The sequence below is a fragment of the Nerophis lumbriciformis genome, linkage group LG02 (assembly GCF_033978685.3).
Source record: "Nerophis lumbriciformis linkage group LG02, RoL_Nlum_v2.1, whole genome shotgun sequence".
NCBI lineage: Eukaryota > Metazoa > Chordata > Actinopteri > Syngnathiformes > Syngnathidae > Nerophis > Nerophis lumbriciformis.
The window spans coordinates 67,860,609-67,874,304 of NC_084549.2; the positions used below are offsets into that span (position 1 = coordinate 67,860,609).

The window sequence follows — 13,696 nt, forward strand, 5'->3', positions numbered from 1 at the left end:
ACGGCACGGTTGTGGTGCAGGTGGAGCAGCACAACCAGCAGGTGCAGCAGAGCTTAGCCGAGCGCATGGCGGCGGCCTTCAGCGGCGTGCAGCACAGCATCAAGCAGCACGGCGGCGAACACGCTCGCATGCTGAGCGGCTACTCGCACGACATCGGTACGCCGCCGCAAACCCCTTTGCGCCCGCACCTCAGATTGTCTGACGCTACTGTGTTTCCTGTCCAGACGGTCTGCTGGTGGTCAACACGGCGGCGCTGACCTCCGCTCTGAGCGGCGTGAAGGACCTGGTGGGCGGAGTCGGCCAGCTGGTGGGCGAGGGCGTGGCCCGCTGCCAGGAGCGAGCCCGGCGGCTCCCGGCGCTCTGCGAGCGCAGCAAGCAGATTGTGGAGGAGCTCCTGGTGAGGATGCATGCACTCTCGTTTCCATGACAACGGCTAACAGCAGTATTGAAACACAAGTATAGAGAGAGTTTCAAAGTTGGTAGCAAATATGGCGCCCTTGTTGGGACGTGATGGGCATTTGACCAGAGGATCTCCTAAATGATTGGTCAAAAGTCCCTCAGGTGCTTACAGGACCATGTTTGGAACCGATAGCTAAACAAGGCTCTGTAGTAAACAAAGTGATATCACCCCCTGGTGGCAGGACTTGTGCATGACGTTTTTATTCCTTTTGCACCTCTAATGTGTGTGTGTGTGTAGGAGGAGCACCGGCAGGACATGGAGGAGGTTCTGCAGCGTCAGACTCTGATGGGTTTTTCCGTTCTCAAAGAGCTGAGCGCCACCCTCAGGAGCAGCATGGAAGCGCAGCGAGCTGTGGCTGACAAGGTCAACTAGTTGGCAATTTTATTAGAGGTTGACCGATATCGATTTTTAGCGGCGAAGGAGGCCGATAACCGATATTTGGAGCACATATTAATTCCGAGTAAAAGTCACACATTGCCGTCAAAATTGAGAATAATATTACAAACTCCAACACTAAATTTTGTTTCAAAGTTTATCAAAAAAGACTAATACACTAGAAAGTGCAGGGCGTTAATTGGAACAGTCGCATCTCTTATAAAGTTAAATAAAAATGTAGCTCCCTGACGTTTTCTATCCCTGAAATTAGAGATGTCCGATAATGGCTTTTTTGCCGATATTCCGATATCAACCGATATATACAGTCGTGGAATTAACACATTATTATGCCTAATTTTGTTGTGATGCCCCGCTGGATGCATTAAACAATGTAACTTTACCATGAATTGATTAAACAAGTTGAAAAACTTATTGGGGTGTTACCATTTAGTGGTCAATTGTACGTAATATGTACTGTACTGTGCAATCTACTAATACAAGTTTCAATCAATCAATCAAAAACAAGGTTTTCCAAAATAAGAGAACAACTTCAACTCCAGTTATTGGAAAAAGTGCCAACATGGCACTGCCATATTTATTATTGAAGTCACAAAGTGCATTATTTTTTGAAACATGCCTAAAAACAGCAGCTTGGAATTTGGGACATGCTCTCCCTGAGATATTCCTGATACCCACTACAACTATGGGAAATACTATACTTTGACTTTCACAAAGTGCATTATTTTTAATTTTTTTTAAACATGCCTCAAAACAACAGCTACAAAAACAATGAAGGCACACAGCTTCAGTCCAGAGTATACTAGAGCAGGGGTAGGGAACCTGTGGCTCTTTTGATGACTGCGTCTGGCTCTCAGATAAATCCTAGCTGACACTGCTTAACACGATAAGTAATGAATAATTCCGCTGGTAATCACAGTGTTGAAAATAACCACTTAGCAACCAGACTACAAAGCCATCAGCAAAACCATGCAGCACCAGAAGTCGCATTAATGGTAAGATAAGAGACTTATTATACTCTAAAAATGTTGGTCTTACTAAAATACTCGCATTTAGTTGTATTAATTGTTAAAAAATATTATACGGCTCTCACGGAAATACATTTTAAAATATTTGGCTTTCATGGCTCTCTCAGCCAAAAAGGTTCCCGACCCCTGTACTAGAGCATACTTGCCAACCTTGAGACCTCTGAATTCGGGAGATTGGGGGTGGGGGGTTGGTGGTAGCGCGGGGTGTATATTGTAGTGGAGCAGTTGGTGCTGCGAGGGGTTCTGGGTATTTGTTCTGTTGTGTTTATGTTGTGTTACGGTGCGGATGTTCTCCCGAAATGTGTTTGTCATTCTTGTTTGGTGTGGGTTCACAGTGTGGCGCATATTTGTAACAGTGTTAAAGTTGTTTATACGGCCACCCTCAGTGTGACCTGTATGGCTGTTGACTAAGTATGCCTTGCATTCACTTATGTGTGTGTAAAAGCCGCTTATGTTTTGTGACTGGGCTGGCCCCGCTGTTTGTATGGAGGAAAAGCGGACGTGACGACAGGTTGTAGAGGACGCTAAAGGCAGTGCCTTTAAGGCACGCCCCCAATATTGTTGTCCGGGTGGAAATCGGGAGAATGGTTGCGCCGGAAGATTTTCGGCCAACCCTCCCGAATTTTCCGGGAGACTCCCGAAATTCAGCGCTTCTCCCGAAAACCTCCCGGGACAAATATTCTCCCGAAAATCTCCCGATTTTCAGCCGGAGCTGGAGGCCACGCCCCCTCCAGCTCCATGCGGACCTGAGTGAGGACAGCCTTTTTTCACTACGGAAGGACAACAGGGTGACAAGAACTAAATCATCCAGACTAGAGATACATTGTATTATTATGTTTATCTTACCTAAAAATAAATAGATATTTATTAATAAAAATTTTTTTAAAAACTAAATACATTTTTACTATATTTTGCTAAAAACATCAAAATTAATTGTATTTTTATTTTAATTTTTTCTGACTCCTTATTACATCCAGCCATAGAATTTTACATTAAAATAAACATATTTGAAATAATTAATTTTAAATTATCATAATAATTCATTTAAAATGACCATATTTAATTATTAAAATAATTGCTTGTTTATCAACAACTTTAGCATTTTATTCATTACATTTTGAAGCTCTCAGAAGCCAAGTTATGTTATATTCCTTAATATTTATTTATGCAAGTTTGAAGAATCAATTATCCAAACACAGTTTTGTTTGCATATTTTCAGGATGTAGATATATATATGTATATATATATATATATATATATATATATATATATATATATATATATATATATGTGTGTATATATGTATATATATATATATATATATATATATATATATATATATATATATATATATATGTGTGTGTATATATATATATATATATATATGTGTGTATATATGTATATATATATATATATATGTGTATATATATATATATATATATATGTGTATATATATATATATATATATGTGTATATATATATATATATATATATGTGTATATATATATATATATATATATGTGTATATATATATATATATATATATATATATATATATATATGTGTATGAAATACTTGACTTGGTGAATTCTAGCTGTCAATATACTCCTCCCCTCTTAACCACGCCCCCACCCCCCCACCTCCCGAAATCGGAGGTCTCAAGGTTGGCAAGTATGGTTTAGCTTGAAATGTATTTTCCGGGTGATGGTTTCTGAAGTAGCTTCTGCGGCGGTGCACCCTGACCCGCTTTGTGTTGCCTTGGAGAACGCTGGAGGCGAAGGTAGTGCCAAAGACGTTTTTTTTGCCAGAGTTAGATTTTCTGTTTGTTCGCAACATAACTGAAAAAGCTATGGATGGACTTTGGTGAAATGTTCAGGAAATAAAAAACGATTCCTCTCTTTTAGTCCCCTTTGCTGCGGTTTACCCCCTCACCTATCGGTCTTGCCCTCTGGTCGTGCCCTGCACTGAGAATTATGGGAGATGTAGTTGATTTTTTTATATCGGTTAATGCAAAAGCGCCAGAAAAAAACCCCACTCACTTAAGTTTTAGTTTTGTACCGTCAGTCGTCACAGCGTTGTTGTGATGATTAGGATACCGCCGTCTTTACAATACCGTTACGCCCCGAGTCTTCTAAAAAACATTGTGCCTGGTCTTCCTGCCACAGGTGGAGGCCATGCAGGATATAGGGCAGTTCTTCAGAGGTCTGGTTCAGGAGCTGGGGGGTCTGCGTGAGGCCACGGTGCAGAGTCTGACGTCCCTTCAGGCCAAGCAGGAGCAGTTGGAGGAGGACATCCGACAAGCCGGGGATCGCTACCAGAAGGTAAGAGAGAAGAGTCCCGTGTAGGGATGTGTTTTCTGGTACCGGTTCCTATTTGGGTCAGTCCAGGAAGACCCCTTAAGATTCTGGACTAAGGATATGAATATCGATTTTTTTTTATTTTTTATATCCAGCTGTCACGTTTAGTTTACGGGTAGATGATAGTCAGTCTGGAGTAATCACAAATAAGGCAGCAACGCCACACAAAAGTTTGATGACAATATTTCCCCCTTGGCCCAAAGTCCCGTACACTACAAGGGTTAGTGTCCGTTTGAAGTAAACACCACTTAACTATTTGACCGTCCTCTAAGCCTGGGGTTCTTCATCTTTTTGACCTCGGAGCCCACTCAAATATTACCGCTTAATCGTATTGAATCTAACCTACTTACCGGTAGTTTAACAGCCTTGTCAAGTGATATGAAAGCATATGATCATTTATTTACCACATAAAGGCTTAGGTCAGGCTGATTAGAAAAATAAGTAATAATCAAACATACCGCATGTGAAGGGACTCATAAATTACTGATGACCAATACATGTACATAGTGCTAGAAGAAATAAACTAATTAATGTTTATTTACTGAACTGTCAATAAAATGTAAGTACAAATGAAAATACAGCTTCATCACTTTAGTCATAATTCTTGCGCTTCAGAAACTTCTCTATGACTTAAGCTCCAGAATTATTATTGGTTTGAGATTGTCATCACTGCCACAAGTGGACTGAGTACCGATGTGGCCCAGCTAAGAAACAAGATATTTTTTGCCAGCCCCCTGGAGGGTGCTCGAGGCCCAACAGAGGCCCCCACCGGACCACTGCTCTAAGCGATCCACAGGCCAATATGAGTTCACTCAATAAAGTAAACATTGATTGAAATAACCACTGGGTATTTGTATTCCTATAAGACATACCCACATACATCAGCAGCTGTCAACACTCAACATGGCTTTCAGTCAGTCACTCAAATAGGTCCGTGTGCAACAAAAAACGATTTCTATTGTTACAAACTACACACCCGCCTAATATAATAATTAGAGATGTCCGATAATGGCTTTTTTGCCGATATTCCGACATTGTCCAACTCTTAATTACCGATTCCGATATCAACCGATACCGATATATACAGTCGTGGAATTGACACATTATTATGCCTAATTTTGTTGTGATGCCCCGCTGGATGCATTAAACAATGTAACTTTTCCATGAATAGATTGAACTTAAACAAGTTGAAAAACGTATTGGGGTGTTACCATTTAGTGGTCAATTGTATGGAATATGTACTGTACTGTGCAATTTACAAATACAAGTTTCAATCAATCAATCAAAAACAAGGTTTTCCAAAATAAGAGAACAACTTCAACTCCAGTTATGAAAAAAAGTGCCAACATGGCACTGTAATATTATTATTGAAGTCACAAAGTGCATTTTTTTTTTTTTAAACATGCCTCAAAACAACAGCTACAAAAACAATGAAGGCACACAGCTTCAGTTCAGAGTAATACAGTAAACAATAACATAGTCCTCCTTTAGTGCAAGACTGCCTGGTATACTGTATAACAGGAAATTATAAACTGGGTCCCTGCTCTAACGTATTTGTATAAGTAACAAAAATGTGCTGCGAGTGGTGAGTGCTTGAAGTGGCCTAGCAGTCAGCCATCCATCCATTTTCTACCGCTTGTCCCTTCTCTTCTCTTTAAGCGACAACTGCGGTACTACTTTTTTTCGGTGTTTGCTTTTCATCCATCTTCCGCTTGTATTCATCGTGTATCTCCTTATGATTCTTGATGAGGTGGGAGATCAAATTGCTCGTATTAAAGGAAGACGTCTTGGTTCCTCCTCGCATAACCAACCTTTTGCCGTCATTGCAAATTGCCAGTTTTGTATCCGTCAGACACACTTTAAAATAATCCCAAACCATAGACACGGTGTCGTTAGTCAGTCACCGAGCGAGCTCGCTTGTTTGCCACGGCTACAGCACCGGCAACAACACACTCTTGTTGTTGTTACGCTGCGCTCCCAGCGGTTTGATGAGGTCATCAAGCGTCGCCAGTAAACCTATATTATCGGACATCTCTAATAATAATTGATTGTTTTGATTTATATAATTCATATGCGATATCCTGGTGAATGAACATGAATACCGTATACCATTATTATTTTTACTTTATCATTTTATTACCATTATTTGTAATAACATTGTAAAGACGAGCGGTAGAAGATGGATGCACCGCACACAGTTGACCTGAAGACTTTAAAAGCAGCCATTATATAAGATACTGCTGTGAGATGTTACGCGATGTTGCTGGTGCACAACCTCATGTGCTGTTAGAAATGCTAATAAAAAAACTTTATTTACATATATAGTACCAATAAGAGTACCCATCAATATCGAAATAGATCAAATCCTAACAATATGGGGGACGGCGTAGCGAAGGTTGGGAGAGTGGCCGTGCCAGCAACTTGAGGGTTCCTGGTTCGATCCCCACCTTCTACCAACCTCGTCACATTTGTTGTGTCCTTGAGCAAGACACGTCACCCTTGCTCCGTTAGGGCCTTGCATGGCAGCTCCCGCCATCATTGTGTGAATATGGAAATAGTAGGGGTGTAACGGTACGTGTATTTGTATTGAACCGTTTCGGTACAGGGGGTTCGGTTCGGAGGTGTACCGAACGAGTTTCCACACGGACATATTAAGTAGCGTAACGCACGTTGTGTAAACAATGCACACCGAGGCACAACACACTGCATGCTAGCAGCTAACGGGCTAGGATAGACTGACCATACGTCCTCTTTTCACCGGACATGTCCTCTTTTGCGGAGTTTCTTAAATGCCTCAAATTTCCGGCATTTTGAGTTAGGGTTGCGTGTATTTTTAATGTACGTTCAGGGTTAAGAAGGGGTTAAAAACTAAACAAATTGTGCGTGCAGCAGCATTGGTGAGGGAGGGGCAGAGACAGAGAGAGAGAGAGAGTTATGATAAACGCGCATGCGTCGCCAGGCTCTGCTTTTTATCCATACATTAATCAGATTTAATTTTTTATTATCTATAGCAGGGGTGTCAAAAGTGTGCCCCGGAGGCCATTTGCGGCCCACAGCTAATGTTCTAAAGGCCCACGGCACATTCTAAAAATACTATTAAAATAAACAAAAACATAACAAAAGTGAAATAAGAAAGCTTTAAGGTTAAATGTAATTTAGAAAAAGTTGCAATGTTGACTAATAAAACAAAGCTGTTTTTTTTTTTTCTTTCAAACTGTCATTGCTCAAAACATAATATTGAATCAAAATCAATGTTATTATGAATTATTGACCTATCCAAGGTTCCCATTACTTCACATCAAATATTCCACTAAGAAGAATATTTTTGGTGGAAGATTTTGCAAATTTGGTAAATAAATAACCCAAAAATGTATATTTTGTTGTTTTCTTACTGTACCGAAAATGAACCGTGACATCTAAACCGAGGTACGTACCGAACCGAAATTTTTGTGTACCGTTACACCCCTAGGAAATAGTGTCTTTGAGTACCTTGAAGTATACCCCATTTACCGTATTTTCCGCACCATAAGGCGCCCTGGGTTATAAGCCGCGCCTTCAATGAACGGCATATTTCAAAACTTTGTCCACCTATAAGCCGCCCCGTGTTGTAAGCCGCATCTAACTGCGCTAAAGGAATGTCAAAAAAACAGTCAGATAGGTCAGTCAAACTTTAATAATATATTAAAAACCAGCGTGATGTGGGCGCGCATGGAGTCGTATATCAACATGGACGGAGCTGCGTGAAAAAAGCCACCCGGCCTCTTCGCGTAAACTTACCTTAACCACTCGCTCATCTTTTCTTCATCTATCCATCCCTTCGAGTTAGCTTTTATGATGACGCCGGCTGGAAAGGTCTCTTTTGGCAAGGTCTTCCTTTTGAATATCACCATGGGTGGAAGTTTCTGGCCATTAGCATGGCAAGCTAGAACCACAGTGAAGGATGACTTCTCATTCCCTGTGGTGCGAATATTCACCGTACGTGCTCCCGTTGTATCCACAGTGCGGTTCACAGGAATATCAAAAGTCAGTGGAACCTCGTCCATGTTGATAATGTTCTCTGGCCGGATCTTTTTTTCAGCTATCTTGTTTTTACAATATGCACGGAAAGTATCCAGCTTTTCTTGAAAGTCTTTAGGCAGTTGCTGTGAAATAGTAGTCCGTGTGCGGATGGAGAGATTGCGTCTTTTCATGAACCGGATCCCTGTCGCTTAGTAGGAGCCATTTTGTGGTCTTTACAGATGTAAACACACAAAGGAAATGAAACGTAATATCCGCGCGCTTCTTCTTCTTCTACGCGGGCGGGTGGTTGCTTACAGTAGAAGAAGAAGCGCTTCCTGTTCTATGGGGGCGGGTGCTTACCTTGGCGGTTGCTTGCGTAGAAGAAGAAGCACTTCCTCTTCTACGGGGAAAAAAGATGGCGGCTGTTTACCGTAGTTGCGAGACCGAAACTTTATGAAAATTAATCTTAATATTAATCCATATATAAAGCGCACCGGGTTATAAGCCGCACTGTCAGCTTTTGAGTAAATTTGTGGTTTTTAGGTGCGGCTAATAGTGCGGAAAATACGGTACCATAATATACATCCCAAGTCCCTGGTGAGGTGACCTTTCTTTACCTTCTGACCTGCTTCAGAGCGCCGAGGAGACCATCCGGTGCCTGCAGGATCTGCGCTCGTCCTCCAGAACCCTGAAGACTCCTCTTCAGGAACTTCAGGAGAACCTCAGCAGGTGAGCCTCCGTCCTCCCCCCTCCGACGTGGAGTCACCAGACGCTTTCTGCGCTCCCCAGCGGCTGCAGCGTGGTGGAGCGCCAGGCCTCCACTCAGGCGGACCTCCTCGCCTCCACCTCCGACTCTCTGGCCTCCTCGCTGCGGCTTCACCTGGACCAGAGTCAGGGAGCGCCGGAGGAGCTGAGCGGCTGCTGCTCTCGCCTCCACGATTCCATGTCCGGTACTAAACCCCTCCTTCCCTGATATCCACATCTCCAAGTGGTGGTCCTCACATTTGAGCGGTGTCTGCAGCGCTGCTCCTACGGAACCAGGACTGGAGCTCCAGACTCAGGGAGCACACTGAGACCCACGCCCGGGAGCAGCTGTCCCTGGTGGAGAAGATGTGCACTGATGCAGAGGACCTCAGTCAGGTAAGAACCTAACTACCCCGCTCTGGTGAGACAGGTCTAGTCTCCATGGTTACCAGGCGTCTTCCCGCCTTCAGAGTGTGAAGACACACGGCGTGGAGAAGGTCCACGCCATGGAGGTGCAGCTGTCTGGCCAGCAGGAGGAGGTGAAGGAAGCCCTCCAGACGCTGCAGAAGCAGACCTCCTCGGACGCCGCCTTGCTGGACCGCCATCAGGCCGAGATCCACGTCCAGGTGGAGGCCGGTCAACAGATGCTCAGCACCTTCCTGCAGGAGGAGCTGCAGCACGACGTTCCCACAGGTAAGCAGCTCCCCCGCCACCTCGCTCCGCCTCCACCTTCACCCGCCGTCTTTTGTCTCCTCAGGCCTGACGCCTCAGCGGCGGGAGTTTGTGTATCCCCGCCAGGTGGCCAAGAAGTGGAGCCGCGCCGAGCTGGAGAGTCTGAGGAGGCAGCAGGAGGAGCTGAGGGCCGCCGCCAAGGAGGAGGAGCTAGAAGACGAGGAGGAGGAGGAGGATGACAAACACAGCCAGGTGAGCATGCCGCCATTTTAAATTGGATTAGCATTTTTAATGTATGTCAGCTTTTATTTTGGCCAATAATAGACTATTTTACTTTGTTTTGATGGTGTGGTAATAGACTACATACACTATATTGTGTTTGTTTTGATGGTGTGGTAATAGACTACATACACTATATTGTTTGTTTTGATGGTGTGGTAATAGACTTCATACACTATATTGTTTGTTTTGATGGTGTGGTAATAGACTTCATACACTATATTGTTTGTTTTGATGGTGTGGTAATAGACTACATACACTATATTGTTTGTTTTGATGGTGTGGTAATAGACTACATACACTATATTGTTTGTTTTGATGGTGTGGTAATAGACTACATACACTATATTGTTTGTTTTGATGGTGTGGTAATAGACTACATACACTATAATGTTTGTTTTGATGGTGTGGAGGCTTTTATTTTGCCGTGGTGGTGCGCCACTATGGATGAAAATGGAAGCCATTACCTCCCTGCTCGGCACTCAGCATCAAGGGTTGGAATTGTTGTCAGGAAAGTATCTCCACATGTGTTAGTATTGTGTTATTGTTGTGTTGTCAGGAAGGTATCACCACATGTGTTGTTATTGTGTTATTGTTGTGTTGTCAGGAAGGTATCACCACATGTGTTGTTATTGTGTTATTGTTGTGTTGTCAGAAAAGTATCTCCACATGTTAGTATTGTGTTTATATTGTTGTGTTGTCAGGAAAGTATCTCCATATGTGTTAGTATTGTGTTAATATTGTTGTTGTGTTGTCAGGAAAGTATCTCCACATGTCAGTATTGTGTAATTATTGTTGTGTTGTCAGGAAAGTATCTCCACATGTGTTGGTATTGTGTTGTTATTGTTGTGTTGTCAGGAAAGTATCTCCACATGTGTTAGTATTGTGTAATTATTGTTGTGTTGTCAGGAAAGTATCTCCACATGTGTTAGTATTGTGTTATTATTGTTGTGTTGTCAGAAAAGTATCTCCACATGTGTTAGTATTGTTATTATTGTTGTGTTGTCAGGAAAGTATCTCCACATGTGTTAGTATTGTGTTGTTATTGTTGTGTTGTCAGAAAAGTATCTCCACATGTTATTGTTGTGTTGTCAGGAAAGTATCTCCACTTGTGTTGTTGTTGTGTTGTCAGGAAAGTTTATCCACATGTGTTGTTGTGTTGTCAGAAAAGTATCTCCACGGGTTAGTATTGGGTTAATATAGTTGTTGTGTTGTCAGAAAAGTATATCCACATGTGTTAGTATTGTGTTATTATTGTTGTGTTGTCAGGAAAATATCTCCACTTGTGTTAGTATTGTGTTGTTATTGTTGTGTTGTCAGAAAAGTATCTCCACATGTTATTGTTGTGTTGTCAGGAAAGTATCTCCACATGTGTTGTTATTGTTGTGTTGTCAGGAAAGTATATCCACATGTGTTGTTATTGTTGTGTTGTCAGAAAAATATCTCCACATGTGTTAGTATTGTTATTGTTGTGTTGTCAGGAAAGTATCTCCACATGTGTTAGTATTGTGTTATTGTTGTGTTGTCAGAAAAGTATCTCCACGTGTGTTGTTATTGTTGTGTTGTCAGGAAAGTATCTCCACATGTGTTAGTATTGTGTTGTTATTGTTGTGTTGTCAGAAAAGTATCTCCACATGTTATTGTTGTGTTGTCAGGAAAGTATCTCCACATGTGTTGTTGTTGTGTTGTCAGGAAAGTTTATCCACATGTGTTGTTGTGTTGTCAGAAAAGTATCTCCACGGGTTAGTATTGTGTTAATATTGTTGTTGTGTTGTCAGAAAAGTATATCCACATGTTAGTATTGTGTTAATATTGTTGTTGTGTTGTCAGAAAAGTATATCCACATGTGTTAGTATTGTGTTATTATTGTTGTGTTGTCAGGAAAGTATCTCCACATGTGTTAGTATTGTGTTGTCAGAAAAGTATCTCCACATGTTATTGTTGTGTTGTCAGGAAAGTATCTCCACGTGTTAGTATTGTGTTGTTATTGTTGTGTTGTCAGAAAAGTATCTCCACGTGTTAGTATTGTTAATATTGTTGTTGTGTTGTGAGGAAAGTATCTTCACATGTGTTAGTATTGTGTTATTATTGTTGTTGTGTTGTCAGGAAAGTATCTCCATATGTGTTAGTATTGTGTTATTATTGTTGTGTTGTCAGGAAAGTATCTCCACATGTGTTAGTATTGTGTTGTTATTGTTGTGTTGTCAGGAAAGTATCTCCACATGTTTTAGTATTGTGTTAATATTGTTGTTGTGTTGTCAGGAAAGTATCTCCACATGTGTTAGTATTGTGTTAATATTGTTGTTGTGTTGTCAGTAAAGTATCTCCACATGTGTTAGTATTGTGTTATTATTGTTGTGTTGTCAGGAAAGTATCTCCACATGTGTTAGTATTGTGTTGTTATTGTTGTGTTGGCAGGAAAGTATCTCCATATGTGTTAGTATTGTGTTATTATTGTTGTTGTGTTGTCAGGAAAGTATCTCCACATGTGTTGGTATTGTTATTTTTGTGTTGTTGTCAGGAAAGTATCTCCACATGTGTCAGTATTGTGTTATTATTGTTGTGTTGTCATAAAAGTATCTCCACATGTGTTAGTATTGTGTTGTCAGAAAAGTATCTCCACATGTGTTAGTATTGTTATTATTGTTGTGTTCTCAGAAAAGTATCTCCACATGTGTTGTTATTGTTGTGTTGTCAGGAAAGTATCTCCACACGTGTTGCTATTGTTGTGTTGTTGTGTTGTCAGGAAAGTATATCCACATGTGTTGTTATTGTTGTGTTGTCAGAAAAGTATCTCCACATGTGTTGTTGTTGTGTTGTCAGAAAAGTATCTCCACGTGTTAGTATTGTGTTAATATTGTTGTTGTATTGTCAGGAAAGTATCTCCACATGTGTTAGTATTGTTATTGTTGTGTTGTCAGAAAAGTATCTCCACATGTGTTGTTATTGTTGTGTTGTCAGGAAAGTATCTCCACACGTGTTGCTGTTGTTGTGTTGTTGTTGTGTTGTCAGGAAAGTATCTCCACATGTGTTGTTATTGTGTTGTTGTGTTGTCAGAAAAGTATCTCCACGTGTTAGTATTGTGTTAATATTGTTGTTGTGTTGTCAGGAAAGTATCTTCACATGTGTTAGTATTGCGTTATTATTGTTGTGTTGTCAGGAAAGCATCTCCGCCCTGAGATGGGTAGGTTGTGAGTTCAAACCTCGGCCGAGTCATACCAAAGACTATAAAAATGGGAGCCATTACCTCCCTGCTTGGCACTCAGCATCAAGGCTTGGAATTGGGGGTTAAATCACCAAAAATGATTCCCGGGCACGGCCACCGCTGCTGCTCACTGCTCCCCTCACCTCCCAGGGGGTGAACAGGGGTGATAGGTCAAATGCAGAGAAAAATGTTGTGTGTGTGTGTGTGTGTGTGTGTGTGTGTGTGTGTGTGTGTGTGTGTGTGTGTGTGTGTGTGTGTGTGTGTGTGTGTGTGTGTGTGTGTGTGTGTGTGTGTGTGTGTGTGTGTGTGTGTGTGTGTGTGTGTGTGTGTGTGTGTGTGTGTGTGACAATCATTGGTACTTTAACTTGAACTTAACATTGCAGCAGTGAAGGTGATTGAATATATTGATGTATTTGTGCGGCGGCGCCTCAGGACTCCCAGGGGGAGGAGCTAAGCATCATCAACGAAAGCGTGGCCATCGAGGGTTCCTTCGCCGACGAGAACCTGGTCTTCAACGAGAACAGCCGCGTTCCCTTCTTCAAGGTGAGCGGCAGACGTG

General features: G+C 41.7%; 1 protein-coding gene across 1 annotated transcript in view; it reads left to right on the forward strand.

Moving 5' to 3' along the window:
- kif11 (kinesin family member 11) overlaps window positions 1–13,696 on the forward strand; it is a 35,368-nt gene that overhangs the window by 21,368 nt on the left and 304 nt on the right. Inside the window, exons 17-26 of the mRNA XM_061967716.1 lie at window positions 21–156; window positions 225–397; window positions 698–823; window positions 4,047–4,202; window positions 8,872–8,966; window positions 9,027–9,187; window positions 9,259–9,377; window positions 9,452–9,674; window positions 9,739–9,905; window positions 13,570–13,680. Of these exons, the coding sequence (XP_061823700.1) occupies window positions 21–156; window positions 225–397; window positions 698–823; window positions 4,047–4,202; window positions 8,872–8,966; window positions 9,027–9,187; window positions 9,259–9,377; window positions 9,452–9,674; window positions 9,739–9,905; window positions 13,570–13,680 (1,467 nt within the window). The remainder of the gene's footprint in view (window positions 1–20; window positions 157–224; window positions 398–697; window positions 824–4,046; window positions 4,203–8,871; window positions 8,967–9,026; window positions 9,188–9,258; window positions 9,378–9,451; window positions 9,675–9,738; window positions 9,906–13,569; window positions 13,681–13,696) is intronic.